Source organism: Camelus ferus, chromosome 1 (genome assembly GCF_009834535.1).
Source record: "Camelus ferus isolate YT-003-E chromosome 1, BCGSAC_Cfer_1.0, whole genome shotgun sequence".
Lineage (NCBI taxonomy): Eukaryota > Metazoa > Chordata > Mammalia > Artiodactyla > Camelidae > Camelus > Camelus ferus.
The window spans coordinates 4275080-4290302 of record NC_045696.1 but is presented as its reverse complement, the minus strand read 5'-3'; the positions used below and the strand labels follow the sequence as shown (position 1 = coordinate 4290302).

Sequence of the window (15223 nt, the reverse complement as noted above, 5' to 3'; positions counted from 1 at the left end):
CAGAGGTTTGAACAGAGGAGCGACACAATGTGGCATATTTTACCAGGACCCCTGCGGCAGCTGGGCAGAGAACAGACCATGAGGGGCAGGAGCAACAGCCAGGAGACTAGCTGGAAGGCTCGGGCAGGTGGGAGATGACGGTGGCTAGGAGCAGGTGGCAGTGAAGGAATAAGAAGTGGGTGGTCAGTTTCTTGTGAATTTTGAAGGTGGAGTCAGATGATTCTTGATGAATAGACATTGGGTGTGAGAGAAATAAAAGCAAGGATGCTGAGGCTGTAAACTGACATGATATTTCAAGCCACAGTTCTGGGTGAGACCCTTCATGGCACAGGAGGGGACCGAGAACTGCACCCTGGGATCTCCAACACTAAAGGGTTGAGAAGAGAGGGACCGGGATCTGTGGAGAGACCAGCAAGAATAGAGGAAAACCAGGGGAGAGGGGTGACAGTCAGGAAAAAAGAGAATGAAGGTCGAATGGTCAGCCCTGAATCACGCCCTGCCAAGGACCCAGGCCAGAAGGGAACTGAGCTCACCAACTCCATTCTGGGGCTCGGAGCCAAAGATTACTTTCACACCTTGATTGTCCTTCTGTGGGTTGTGCAAGCTCGTCCACTTGGTTCACACTTGGCTTCCGTCAAGGAACTCCATCAAGTTCAATGTCCAATGTCGTGAAAACAGGTCTCAAGGCTAGGTGCTTATTTACTCAGCCTTGAGCTTTGAGCAAGTACAAAATGCCCAGCCCAAGGTTATTCCAAAGAGCTAGTAAAAGAACCCCACTGCAGCCATCAGACTCCCAGGCAGAAAGAAAGGCAAGCTCACCACCCCCATTCATAAACAGAAAACCGCCAGCCTTCAGGACCTGATACGGTCGGGCTGTTTTCACTTCATGGGGGAAGCTGTTCTGCTCTGTGCCCTTGTAAACTGCAGAGACATTAGAGTACTTTCTTCCGAAACTAGATAAAAACTTCATCCATCCAAGCTTCACTTAGATGGAAATAATCTAGAGGGTTTTTTTAAATGTAAAATGCAAATTTTTATTTTTTACTTACTTTTATTGAAGTATGGTTGATTTACAGTGTTGTGTTAGTTTCAGGTGTACAGCAGTGATTCAGTTACATGCATATATATACATATGTTTTCTTTTTCAGATTCTTTTCCATTACAGGTTAATACAAGATATTGAATGTAGTTCCCTGTGCTATATAGTCTTCGCTGTTTATCTATTTTATATGTAGTGGTATGTATAGATTAATTGCAAACTCCTAATTTATCCCCCGCACCCTTTTCCCCTTTGATAACTATAGTTTGTTTTCTGTGTCTGTGAGTCTGTTTCAGTCTTGCAAGTAAGTTCATTTGTATCGTCTTTTTAGATTCCATATATAAGTGGTATCATATGGTATTTTTCTTTCTCTTTCTGGCTGACTTCACTTAGTATGACAATCTTCAGGTCCATCCATGTTGCTGCAAATGGCATTATCTTATTCTTTTTTACAGCTGAGTAGTATTCCATCATATGTATGTGTGTGTGTGTGTGTGTATATACACCCCCCCCCCACATCTTCTTTATTCGGTCATCTGTCAATGGACATATAAGTTGCTTCCACATCTTGGCTATTATAAATAGTGCTGCTATGAACATTGGGGTGCATGTATCTTTTTGAGTAGAGTCTCAAAGTCTCATTTAAAACTCTACAAATAATAAATGCTGGAAAGGCTGTGGAGGAAAGGGAATCCTCCTACTCTGTGGATGCAAATGTACCTTGATGCAGCCACTATGGAGACTCCTTTAAAAAATAAAAATAGACTTACCACATGATCCAGCAGTCCCACTCCTGGGCAGATATCCAGAGAACACTCTAACTCAAACTGATGTAATCTAAAGATATTGATGGAGGAAAAGCCTAGGCAAATATATTGCCTTCAAATTCTTCCTGAAGTTATGCAATGGACATGTTACTCCAGTCTGGGGTCCAACATCTTCTCCACCTTCTATGGGGCAAGTTCCTTAACTTGTCCAGGTCTCAGCTGCCTCACCTGTAAACTGGGGATGACAATGCTCACTGCCCACCATTGCTTAGGGATCAAGTGATATAAAGTGTGCAAGAACCTGGCATACGGCAGCTGATCAATAGTAACTATTATAACGGTGATTGTCTGACTTTAAACACTTCCCAAGAAGATAAATTTCACCAGCATTCTCATCCCCCAAGCCCCCAAGAAGCCCCAAAGTCCAGTCCTGACAGCACTGGGTCCACCCTCCCTGACCAAAACCCCCACTGCTCGGAGTGACTCTTATGGGAGGGTTGCCCAGGTGAGACGCCTGGTGCCCCGCTGTTCGGGAGAGGCCCATCTGGACCTTCTCCCCTCTTCATATGGGGCAGCAGGACCCTTCTCGGGAGTTTGGGTGGCTGGAGGGAGCTCCTGAAGGCAGTGTAGGCTTGCGATTCAAATACCAGGTCTGTGGTTTAAGAGCTGATGGTTGCCATCTCACTGTGTACACAGGTCAACGCCCTGTTCTTTGCCCCGAGGGAGTTTCATGTGTGACTTTCTTTTTCAGGTGCTTTCTTATTGACTCTGGACTCAGCCCCCACCCACCTGAGACTGACAGGCTCCAGTCTCCCTGATAAAACTGAACAAACTCACCCTCCAAACCCAAGCCAAGCCAAGCCAGGGTCAGCCCCGCCATCTCCACCTGCATGGCTCACTCAGGGTCAGGGCACCCTGCCCACCTGCCCCAGGTCTTGAGAAGGTGTTTCCTCCACAGGACTCCACAGGGGCCCAGGTTTGTCACCTGGTGGGGAGTGTCAGTGTTCCAGACCCAGATTGTACACGAAAGGGTTTCTGGTAAGATTTTATAGTGGCAGAGCTAAAGCTCTAGGTTTTAAACTTTTTAAAACTTGAATATGGTTGAACCTGTATTTTCCTATCACCATCAACAATAATAATTGTTACTAATTAAAATCAAAGCTAGTGACTGTGAAGCGATTAAAACGTGCCAGCCAGCTCTGTGTGAGGTGCGGCGTGTCTTGCGGGTTAATTTCACCATGTTCAGTGAAGTGAGTTTTCGCTCCCATTTCACAGACAAGGAAGGTAGAGTTGTGTGAGGCGTGATACAGCAGGTGAGCCTGGCGTCAGGACTCAGTCCTTGCTGTGGGACCCAGGGCGCCTCCCTTCCCTCCTCAAAGAACCCTCCCTACACCCCTCGCCTTCATCCTGGTCCAGCCCCCCCTCACCCAGCAAGACCCCTCCCCCTCCCCCCTCACTCCCTCTCCCCACCCACTGAAGGAGCCTGGTGATGTAATCAGGACTTCAGGATTCTCGGCGGTGAAGTGGTTTTATTTTTTCATATCAGACCTCCTTAGCTTCAAGAATCCTTTCTTTTTCAACAACTGCATTAAGCCTTTCAGTCATGTTCTCAACCACTGTTCAGATTCAAACTCTAAGTTTCTTTGTATCATTGGTCACTGTTTCTTATATACCATACCTTCCTTTTCTTGAATTCCTCCTTCTAATTCTTTTTTTTTTCCCATTTGGTGGACGGATTTCATCAGTAAGAACTTTTTCAGAAGCAGCACATGAAAGTACACTGCCCTCCCCCATTCCCTCCCAGGGGGAAGAGGACCCTGGGACCCTGTCCCGTTTCCCTCGGTTGGGCTGTTCCACCACCATTCAGTCTCCTGGAGACACCCCCCATTCCCAGCGGACACGCAGTTTAAACAACACTCTCTTTGTCCTTGGAATTCCCAAGTGTCCTTTCCAGTAATCCCACCCAGCACGTGGTGAGGACTTTTGATCTGACATCTTTAGCTCAAGGAAAGTCTGTTTCTTTGGCCGTGATTTCGCCTGCACTATTTCAGATCTTCCTTCCTGGAACCTAGACCCCCTTCCCCACGAATCTGTCCTTTCAGGGCCCCCACCTCTTTGTCTCTGCCCTGGGCCTGCACCCGTTGCTTGAATTACACTGAGCTGTTCATTTCTCACCCCCGAGTCCAGCTCTGCCCCTCCTGCCATTTCCTGCCTCTATGAGTTTTCCTTTTCTTCTCAAAAATTATGTGTTTTATCTCCGAGGATTCTTTTTTGAGCTCCAATTGCCTTTTTTTTTTCTTTTACAGTAAAAGCTCTTATTTCTTTCCTATAATAGCTTCTGAAATTTCCCCTAAGGAAAAGAAATATGAGAATTCTGTGTTAAATCCTCCACTGCTCTCCCCGCTAGTGGCTCTCCTTAAGCTGCCGGTTCTCCTCGTGTGTCTGAGAACTTCTCGTTGCCTGCACGTATTCAGAAGTAAAAGCTAAGACTGAAGGATCCTGGAAGCTAGTGTGGGAATCTCTCTGTAACTAATGTAGTGAGAGTCTTTGGGAGAGGGGAGGGGATGGGCTGGGGGCTGGGGGCCAGCAGGCAGGTTTCCTCTTGGGGATGGTGCGGAGGCAGGATGGGGGCAGGTGGCCACAGCTAAGAACAGTGAGCAGGAGTGGTGCCATTTTGAGCTGGGAGTGGGATGTGGGGGCTGCCCAGGGGTCCTTGAGTCCACAGGCAACAGCTGGGCAGTCACTCTGCGTGTGGGATTTCTGAGATTTTTGATGAGTCCTCCTACAACTGCTCCAGGTTCGCCCACTCGCCCTTCCAGCCTCTCTCTGCTGGTGGGATTTTACTGGTGTCAGGAAGAGGGCCCAGAGGCTCGCAGCAGGGGCCAGGCATGCGCGGACTTTCCCCTGCTGCCTGGGGCCCTGCTCCCACCTCTTTTACAAGGGCACCCTACAGGCAACTGCAGCCTGCTGGGGCCCTGCTGTCTGTTAAGGACCCTGCCAGGCCGGATGTCCCACATTACAGAGCAGGACAGGGGCACATCTGAGGTCTGGTGCCGCAGTCAGCTACTTTTTGGAGACAAGGGCCTTTCTGATTATTTGCCTCTTGATCTCCTTTGCCTTCAGTCCTCCAGCCCCACCCAGACATCCCACGTGGGCCGCTGCACCTTGAGCTTGAGCAGGGAGGGCAGTGGGGAGGGGGTTCTGTGCCCTGAGCTCAAGGGACAGGGTGGTTTCCGAGGCCCACGTTGCTTCTTCCTCCAGAGTGAAATGAAGCTGATCCTATCTGAACCAAACAGCAGGGGTTCTGAAGCCCCACTGGGCGCAGGACTCTCCTGGGAGGGGGAGGGGAGGCCGAAGCAGAGCCCTAGGCACCCCCACCCCCACTGCAGTCTGATCCACACCTTCTCCTGCCCTTTCCTCCGTATTCCTTCTCCTTCACTCCCTCCCATCACGCTTTACTTTCTTCCTCCCACAAACCCATAAATCCGCACAAAGGACAGTCCCATTCTCTAAACGGCCCCTGTCGGAGCAGATGCTTCTGCAGGCGCTAGCTTGAATTTGTCTTCTCCAGACTTCTACCAGGAAAAGGAAGCGATTAAGACTTTCAGACAGTGACCAAAATAAATACAGCACATTAAAGAAGACACTGGTGCAGCGAATGAATAGGTCTGTGGCCGGCAACCCACTTCTGATTTCACCACCCAAGGACACTGCCTCCGTTGGCACTAATATTAGTTGATTTTGATGATGTAAAAGTTGCTGAAGGCGAGAGAGCTGTGAAAGGATGCCGAATGTGGTGAAGATTCCACTCTCTTCCCTGTGTGATCACAACCAAATGATGTTCAGTCTCTCAAATGAGAAATGGAAACCTTCCCTAATGCGACAGGAAAGACAGGGCAGCTGAGGAACCCACCTAGGGGGTGGGGCAGGGGAGGTCATCCCGAACACGCCCTAGGAACCAAGAGACAGGAAGGACCGCGGTAGAGATGGGCAACCCCAAAATCCCAGATGTACACAGCCAAGGGGTCACAGTCTTAAAATCTAAGACAACATTTTCAGGGAAGGTAAACTAACATCTATTGAGTAACTACTATGTAGCAAGTACTTTCCACAAGTCACATCCTATTTCTCTGACTCTATTCATAAGATCAGAGCTGGTAAGTTCTGCACCCCAACCACTATTCATGCACCACTAAGGAAAACAAAGTTACCATTAAACAGTGATGTGATACTTTCTTATCTCTTAGGTGCTTTGTATTATGCCTATGAAAGAGGTTTTCAGCCCAATGTGGGTATTCCTGTGCAAACATAAAATAAAGGTGAAATAAACCGGTAACTTATTCTTAGATTTTTCCACACTCCAGCAAACTCTCCTGAATCATTTTTGGACTCACAGTCATCAATGTCTGTGTTTTCCCTACAGTATCGTTCTCTGGGCCGTTAAGGTATGAGGGGATACAGTTTCCTAGGAGGGGTGTATTAGATTCCTATTGCTGCTGTAACAAACTACTGCAAACTTGGTGGCTTAAAACAGCATGAATGTTATTATCTTACACTTCTATGGGTCAGAGTCTGACTTGGGTCTCACTGAGCTAAAATCAGGGTACCAACAGGGCTGTTTTCCTTTCTGGTACTTACAGGGGAGAGTTTGTTTCCTTGCCTTTATAAGTTTCTCAGGTCACCTGAATTCCTTGGCTTGCGGTCCCCTTCCTCCCTCTTGCAGGCTAGCAACACTGCCTCTCTCTGACAGTTCTTCTGTAACCACGGCTCCCTCTGAGCACAGCTGGGAAAGGTTCTCTGATTTTAAGGATGCGCATCATTAGATTGGGCCCCTCCTGGATAACCCAGGCTGCTCTCTCAAGCTCAAGGGCATTCATTTAATCACAGCTGCAAAATCCCTTCCGCTATGTAAGGTAATGTATTCACAGGTTCCAGGCACGAGGACATGGACATCTTTAGGGGAGCACATACTGCCACCATGGTGGTGTCACCTTCCTGCAAGCGTTTAGGCTGGACTTTCTGGACATTACCTGAGTATCAGCAAAAAGCTTCAGACGATCCCAAGACTCATACACCTTTCTTAAATGATCCTTAAGTGGTTTGAAATGTCAAGGAAAGTGGCACAGGAATAACAATCAAATGCGTGCCTTCTCAGGGGACACACATGCATCCTGGCTTTGGAGGTGTTAAAATATGAACAGATCAAATCAAGGGATGGTGGAATGTAACTGAATCCTAACAAGGAGCCCACTAAAGTAAGTAAACAGACCTTACTGACACACAACTTTAGGGGGCGCCATCCATGCTGACTCTATGAGAACACGCCCCTGGAGGAGGGCAGTAGATACATAGATAAGGAAACCAAGGCTCAGGGAGCAGAAGTTTGCCTGCGGACGTCCCAGTGGTCTGTGGCAGAAGTTGGTCCTGGATCTCTGGGCTCAGAGCCTTTGCGCCATCCTTTAAGTTTTGTTATCTCTGAGCTCGACCAAAGAGCAGAGCTGGTGGTGGACAAACATTTGGAAACCCCCATGATTCTGGCAGCCCACCTCTCTAGTTAGAGCCTCGTCCAGGTGGGAACCAGTTGATGTAATATAATACTGATGATCCTTATTTATCCAACCGATGTGTTCCTGAGAGGGAGGTCTGTTTGTAGAGGGCGACCTATTGTAAATGCATGAGGGGAAGGTGGTACAAGGAGTCTGAGGTGAGCCTTTCTCCCCTCTCCCCCACGATGTGCCTGATTAGTCATTTTACGAAGGCAGCGTGGTTCAGGGGCAAGAACTCAGGCTTGGGCAGCTGACAGACCAGGTTCGAGCCAGATGGGCCGTGTACTCACCATCACCAGGCAGACCTCCGACTCCCTGTGCTCAGTGCCCTTCTCCGTGGCTTGGGCACGCGATGCCCGCCTCAGAGTGTCAGAGAGCAAGAGGACGTGCAGCAGTAAGCATCCAGGACGCGGTGGGAGCTCGCTGCTCCTGCCCCTCAAAGTCCCTCCATAAACCTGGACTTCTGCCCTCCCCGCCTCCTGCCGTCTGAGGGCCAAGGTGAGGGGATTTGTGTGCTGCTCTGCAAGCGGACCAGCCCCAGGCAAACAGAGGAATGGCGCAGATCTCTGTGCGCTGAGTGTCCAAACGCGAGTCCTACCGGGCCTCTTCCCTGTGTTGTGCAGACTGACCCTCTCAACACGAAACGTGAGGTTCTCCCTCTCAGTGCCCATTGCCACCGTCCTCGTGGGTTCTTGCAGTGGCCTCCTAACTGGTCTCCCTGTCTCCAGGCTCACCGCTCCCAACTCTCCTTCGCCCAGCAGCTGGAGTGATGTTTCCAAAAAGGAAGTGTGTTTACAGTCTGTCTCCTGCTACACTGCGGTCTCTGATGGGAGGGGCTCAGTCTGGTCTTATTGGCTGTAATGTGGTGTCGGACACAGAGGGACGCTCCACGTGTGTCTGTTAAAAGAGCGAGGACGTGGATACGTGGATACTGTTGGGACGATCTCCTGGCCAGGTGTTCTTCGGGAGGTCCTCCCCAACTTGACCATCCTGTGATCTTTAGAAAGGTCACATCAAGGGGCTGACCCAAGCCCTGGGGTGAAAAGCACAGACTCCGAAACCAGACCTCAGCTTTTGAATCTGTGCATCTGTAAAATGGGAATAATAGTAGTGCCTGCTGATAGGGTTAGTATTAGGGTCATACATTTCACTGAGAACACTGCCTGGCATGTTCCCAGCCAACCCATATTATTTTGAAACAAATCTTATTTCACTCATAAACATTGTAGCAATATGTCTCTATAGAGAACTCTTACACACACACACTCAACACCATTATTACATCTAAAATATTAACAATAATTCCATCACATCATCCAACTAGTGTTCAAATTTCTCTAATCATCTCGCCAGTAACTTTTTAAATATACTCAAATAGGGATCCAAATAAGGTCCTTAAATCATGATTGATTGATACGGGTCTTGGGACTCATGGTCTAGAGCAGGGTTGGCAGATTTTGTCCATAAAGGTTAGGCAGTAAATGTCTCAGGTTTTGATGGTCAGTCTCTGTTGCAGCTACTTAAACAAGCAGGCGTGGCTGTGTTTCAACAAAGCTTCATTTACAAAAACTGGCAGCAGGCCAGATTTGGCACTCAGGATGTAGAGACTTAATTAGGTTCAGATATGATTTTTTTCACAAGAACATTTCACAGATAGCACTGTGGTCTTCCATCAGGAGGCACAGAATGTCAGGTGGCATTACCAGCCACGAGTGCTCAATGCCCAGCTCCATTAACTCATTAGGGGCTGCAAAATGGTAACAGTCTAATTCCATCATTCCTTCATTTATTAGCTGCAAAATTTCCACAAAGGGAAATTTCCCTTCATCAATTATTTGAGTCTATTGAGGGATGGTTTGTACAAGAAAGTCATGATAATAAATGCTTGATTCTTTTCCTTTCTCTGCCAGTTTTTAAAAATAATGAGTTGGGTTCCTTAGCATTCTTTGAAGATAATCAATGTACTTTTAAAAAGAACATTATGAAGAAATAGGTTTCAATATCATTGCCGTGTCTGAGCCACTGCAGTGACTACTTTTAATGGTGTTTAAATTGTTGCAGCCTTGCCCCAGATCTTGACAGGACCTCGGGAGTCTTTGACAATATCCTCGCTTTCTGATATGATGGGCTGCCCCAGGGTCATCTTGTTCAGTTTCTGCTCCACGCCTGGAAGCAGCCTTCTCCAAGGAGGCTGGGCGCAGAGGGAAGGGTATTTAGAAACCATAATTTGGGCATGAGGGATGCTCATCTTTTCTAGGTCTTTTTTGGTCAACACAGCAAGGAATAGTTTTTTTATTTTGTTTTTTAAATATGGAAGACCTCAAGAATGCACCCCGAAGTTCCCAGATCAGCTCAGGCCTCCAGCGACGCTGAGCCTCTTCAGCCTGACATCTCACCCCGTTTCTCCCGGGCTCAAGTCCAGATTCACCTGGAAGACTTTACAACCAGCAGTTCTGGAGCCCTGACCCAAGCCAGCTGAACAGGAACCTCTAGGGAAGAGGTGCAGGCAGGATCCCCCAGGGGATTCTAGGGAACAGCCAAGCTCAGAGACCCCAGGCCTAGATGGAGAGCCCGGTGTGCAATGCTGCCAAGCGGGTGGGTACGGATAAGGACGGAGAAACATTTACAGAGCCTGTCAGTTTGTGGGTAGAGCTTTGTAGGTGAGGGGTGAGTGAAGGGGGAAGACGTAGGAGGCAGCCCTTTCTATGGGAGGGGGATACGGTGCAGCAGCAGCAGAGGGGCGGAACAAAACAGGTTTAAAAAGAGAGAGAAGGGGGCTTTTAGGCATGTCCATAAGTTGCTGAGAAGAGGTCTGGAGGCAGGCAGGAAATGGAGCTGCTGGAGGGTGAAGAGATGAACCCACAAGCATCCTCTGGGCTGCAGGTGGCTGGTGTCCTCCTCCTGCTAAGTCTGGGGATGGGGATGGGGGAGGGGGTGGGGCTCTAGGGTAGAGGAAAGGGCCCCTTGATCTAGTTTGCAAACTTAAGGACCAGGTCTTATTTCACCTTTTCCTCCCAGTTGTTGACACAGTGCCTGGTACAAAGGACTCATTATATGTTGGAAATGACTTCAGAGGCAAACAGAAACCAAAGAAAGACAGTGCCAAACAGCAGTTCTCCAAGTGTGGCTGACCCTTCCAGGGGGTCCTTTAGCTCAAAACATTTTTTTAATGATAATACGGAAATGTTATTTGCCTTGTTCATGCTCATTGTCTCCTGCCTGTTGGACAGAATTTTCCAGAGCCTCCTAACAGGCTGAATACAGAAGCAGATATAAGTATCCAGCTGCCTTCTATTAAGCCAGAGAGAGATTGGCAAAAATGCAAAGAGATAAAATCATGTCATTCTTCTAAATTTTTTCAAAAGTTAGTTTTCGTTAAAATGTTTATGTTGCTGTATAATGGGTTGATTGTTATTTTTAAGTGAATTACTATATACTGTTAAAATTTCTCAGTTCTATTTCCTAATTTGGTGACTTTGACAGGCTCCACATAAACAAAAGTGCTTTGGGGTCCACAGTTTGTAAGACTATAAAGGGGACCTGAGACCAACAAGTCTGAGAACTGCTGGTGTTAAAGGAACTCTGAGCTGCTCAGAAGAGCCAGGGAGCGTCGGCACACACGTGGATGGCAAGCTTTCTGGCCAGGCACCACGGACAAGTGGTTAGCGACTTGGGCTAGAGGGCGAGACTCTTCCTCACCTTCTGCTGTCCAGTGACATGAAAATGATGATGTGTGCTCTTTGCAAGGAGGGAGGGCCATCTCACTGGAGTGCTTCGGTTTTCCTGAGTGGACCAAGGAAGTGTGTGGTTGAAAATGGAGGTGTTCAGGCTAGAGGAAGAATGGGGAGGAGGAGGAGAGAGAGGAGGAGCAGGAAGCTATGGATGCAGTGAGGGAGCTTGGGCCAGTGTGCAGAGGATTCAGGGGTGCTGTGGAGATTCACCTCCTGCCTCCCCACTGCGTTGCTCACCAACACTACGGGAAGGGGCTTCTTTTTTGGAGAAGTGCTTCAAGGATGACGTTACCTGAGAGAGGACCAGCACATACAATTTCAAATTTCAGTTAAAACACCTGGAAGGTAAAGTTATTGTTTCCCAAATCCAGCCAGCACCGCAGTTCTGGGGAGGGGTCAGGCACTCTAAGACCACTCATAAAGACAGAGACAACCAAGGGGACAGTCACGAGATGCTGTCACTCGAGCCTGCGTGATTTTCTCATGAGGCAGCTCTACCACCCATTAAACCTGCCCGAGTTCCTCTGTGACTTTATCTTAATGCATCTGTTTAGTCATAAACCTAAAGTAGCCCTCTTAGAATGAAAATCTCATATGTACTCATATGAGATGCAGTCAGGAGTTTCATGAAGGACAAACCTTAATTAGACTTGATTTTTAAAAAGTTCTCTTGCAGTGTTTAATTATTAGAACAAATGTCTCTCATGTTGAACTTATATGTCACGTAGCCCCTATGTCAATGTCCTTAATAAATTCCATGTGCTTTTTACAAGGTTGCAGTCTTCTGAGAGCTGTCTGAATGTCTTTTTGCACCCCTCAAGACTGGACACTGAGGAGTATAAATAACCATTTTTTTAAAAATTACACTTCTACAACCTTGAATTTGAAATGTGCATATGTGAATGTAATGGCTCTGGATAACTGTGCAGATTTACGGGGAACATCAGGTTAGGTTACATCATGGGACCCAGCTAGGCCTTTCTTTGTGTGGCTGGGGATTTGTCAAAGTTGGGATATTGTTTGGGGAAAATGTGATTTATAGTAAAAGTCATCTGAAAATCAATACAGCTGAAGATCTCTGACATAAGGGTCCCTTGCAGAGCTAGACCTGATTTTAAAATTGGGAAGACAGGAATGAAAATGAAATCTTGAGTAGAAAGAACTGGAAATTGGCAGTGAGGAGGAAAGCTTTGCTCCAACCTCCCCACTGTTTGAAGATGCGCTGGCTTGTTTTTGTTTTTGTTTTTGTTTTTTAGACAGCCAGTATAATTCAGCTGGAGGAGGTAGAAAGATTTTTCTAGTCCTCCTTTCAGCAGAAATCGATGGACTTCAGCTTGTGTAATTGTCCCCCGTGCGTTTAGTATATAAACTAAAATAACCCTCATTGCTTGCATTACTGAATGCATTCCTGGGTCTTGGTGTCTGCGGCTAACAAGTATTAATTAGACAATCCTTGGCTGAAAGCTGGGGGGAAGGGGGAAGGGGAAAGATTGGTGTAGCGCTGGAAGTATGGTGCCCCTGATTTTGGACGGTGACTGCAACTTGCTAAGTGGACTGAGGGAGTCCTGGGGCAGGTGGAGGCGCAGCTCTTAGCGGCATCGTATCTGCATTACGGACAGATGGGCGTGGGGCGGAGAAGCTCAGGCTCAAAGCCAGCTGCGGACGCCACCTCCCCAGCCGGAAACGGTGGACACCAAGGGAGATCCGAGGCTGAGGCAGCCACAGCAGCCCTCCATCTCCCCCAGGATTTCTAGGGAGAAGTCTCCAAAGCGCTCTGGTCCTCGCCTAGATCCCCCAACACTTGATTCTCCCAGCCTCCACCCAGACCTCTTCAAAATCACTCAGGGGCCCCCAAAGTGGGGATGGAAAATGAACGAGGCAGTGAGCAGAAAATGCCCCGAGAAGCAGCAGGACCCTGGAGGGCTGCAGGGCTGCAGGGATGTACTTGGCGAGAGAAGGCGCAGACTCTCTCACTCCTTGAGATGCTCGCGGCTTTTTTACGATTCCCTACTCTTCTCTCTGACCCCCAAGTCACCCCTGGCAGTCCCTGCCACTGTGGGGGCCAGGCAACACCAGCGGGGAACCCGGGCGCGCGTGGCCAGGGGGTTGGTTCAGGCCCTCACTGCCCCTTTAAGTGTTCCCGAAACTTTCCCCCTGGTATCAGATGAGCCTCGTCACATCCGTTGGCCGCAGCCGGCGGGGCGCGTTCCGAGGAAATTGGGGACTCGAGTTTCCAGGAGAAGAGGCGCGGCCCGAGACGAGTGAGGGTGGCCAGGGCAGACCCAGGTGGACGCGGGCGGACTCCGCGCCCCGCTTTGACCTTGGCCGCGGGGGAGGGGCCCGGCCCCTGCGGGGCAGCCGCCGCCCGCCAGAGGGGGCAGCGGCGACCAACTTGCTTAACTTGGCGCGGGCTGGGGCGGCTCCGGCGCCTCCTCCTCCTCCCGCCGCGCCTCCACCCGGGTCCTCCTCCCATCCGCCGCCGCCGCCGTCGCCGCCGCCGGCCCCGCTGCGCACCCAACCCTGCCCAGCAGCCCCGCGCGCCGCGGAGTCGCTGAGCCCCTGCCACCGGACCAGCCGGGCTGGGCCGGGCCGGGCGCGCCCCCCGGGCCCCGCCGCGGGCATGGGCGCACTGGCCCGGGCGCTGCTGCTGCCGCTGCTAGCCCAGTGGCTCCTGCACACGGCCCCCGCGCTGGCCTTCGCGCCCTTCACGCTGCCTCTCCGGGTGGCCACGGCCATCAGCCGGGGGGCTGCGCCCACCCCTGGGCCCGGACCCCCCGCCGAGCCCCGCGCAGACGGCCTGGCGCTTGCCCTGGAGCCCGCCGGGGGCGCGGCCAACTTCTTGGCCATGGTGGATAACCTGCAGGGGGACTCTGGCCGCGGCTACTACCTGGAGATGCTGATCGGGACCCCTCCGCAGAAGGTAGGTCCGTGGGCGCTCCCCCGCCCACCCGGACCTAGCGCCTTGCAGCCGCGGGCTTTTCGGGGGCTCGTGGGGGCTCCCAGCTATGCCTCCGCTCAGCTTATCGTCGCCCCCAAAGCGGCAGCCGTCCACAGAGAGCACATCTTGGGGACACAGGGGGGCTTGCGGGCCGGGAGCACGGGCGCGCGCACTCGGGACGCCGAGCGGTGGCAGCCCGACCCCGGGCGCCGCCGGGGGTGTGTGCGAGTGTTTCAGAACTTGTTAGCTCTCGGTGTGGCTGGGCGGCGAGAGACCTGTAACTTAACTCGCTTCTAACGGGATTCCCTTCTGGCATGCGACACTCCTTTCAGCGAGGAGACCGTGCGCTGGGCCCTGGGCGCGATGCTGTGGTTCCCGGGGAAATCACTTGGCGGTAATATTCCCACCCCCCACCCCCATGCTGTCTCATCGCTGAGGAGGCTGGTGGACGGCCTCCAACGGCGCAGTATCCCTTGAAAGGAATTCATACTTAAGCTCAGCTGAAAGCAGCCCTGTCCAGGGAGGCCCGCTCGCTCGCTGCGCCCGGAGGGAGCCGCGTTTCCTCGGCGCCACTTTCCTCTCCCGGCGTTGGCTTGTCAGCTTCCTGCGGGCTGGTGCCGCTGCCCCCAGCCTCTCTGCGCGGACCCAGGAGTCTACACACCTGTGCGCAACGTATTGGACGCAGTTCAGGTCCTGCGAAAATTACGGGCTGAACTCGGCTTCCGGGGACCAAGTGATCTCCCAGTGACAAAGTAAAATCAAACAGCTCGCTCATCCCGATTTTTAATTGTAGCATTTTGTGAAGCAAGAAACAAATGTGCCCAGTCTCGGTAATCGTAAGGAAAAAACATCCTCAGGAGCTGGTTTGGCCCTCCTCCTGCGTCCAAACTACCTAATCCAAGTGTGATCTGAAGTCAGGTTTTTCTTACCAATTGAATACACTGTCTGAAGAAACTTTATTTTAAATATATTTTTAACGTTATCACTTCTGTTTTAATTCAGCTATGATTCCCCCATAAGTAGCACATACTCATGACTTTGGTGTAATTCTAATTAAATTATTCAAGACTTTAAGAGGAAAGACGTGTCACGCTAATCCTTAAAAAAAACTCTACTGAGTAACTTCTGTACTTGTTTAATTAGTTTTTTTTTAAAGCCTTGGAAAATGTGTTCGGCTCAAAACTTTTGACTGGAGTTTCCTT

The 15223-nt window shown here is 50.1% G+C and overlaps 1 protein-coding gene across 1 annotated transcript in view; it reads left to right on the top strand.

The window, feature by feature from the left end:
- The first annotated feature begins 13281 nt into the window (after positions 1 to 13281).
- The window catches only part of BACE2 (beta-secretase 2), an 82208-nt gene continuing 80266 nt past the window's right edge, over positions 13282 to 15223 (top strand). Inside the window, exon 1 of the mRNA XM_032462364.1 lies at positions 13282 to 14003. Within this exon, the coding sequence (XP_032318255.1) occupies positions 13704 to 14003 (300 nt within the window). The 5' untranslated portion in view covers positions 13282 to 13703. The remainder of the gene's footprint in view (positions 14004 to 15223) is intronic.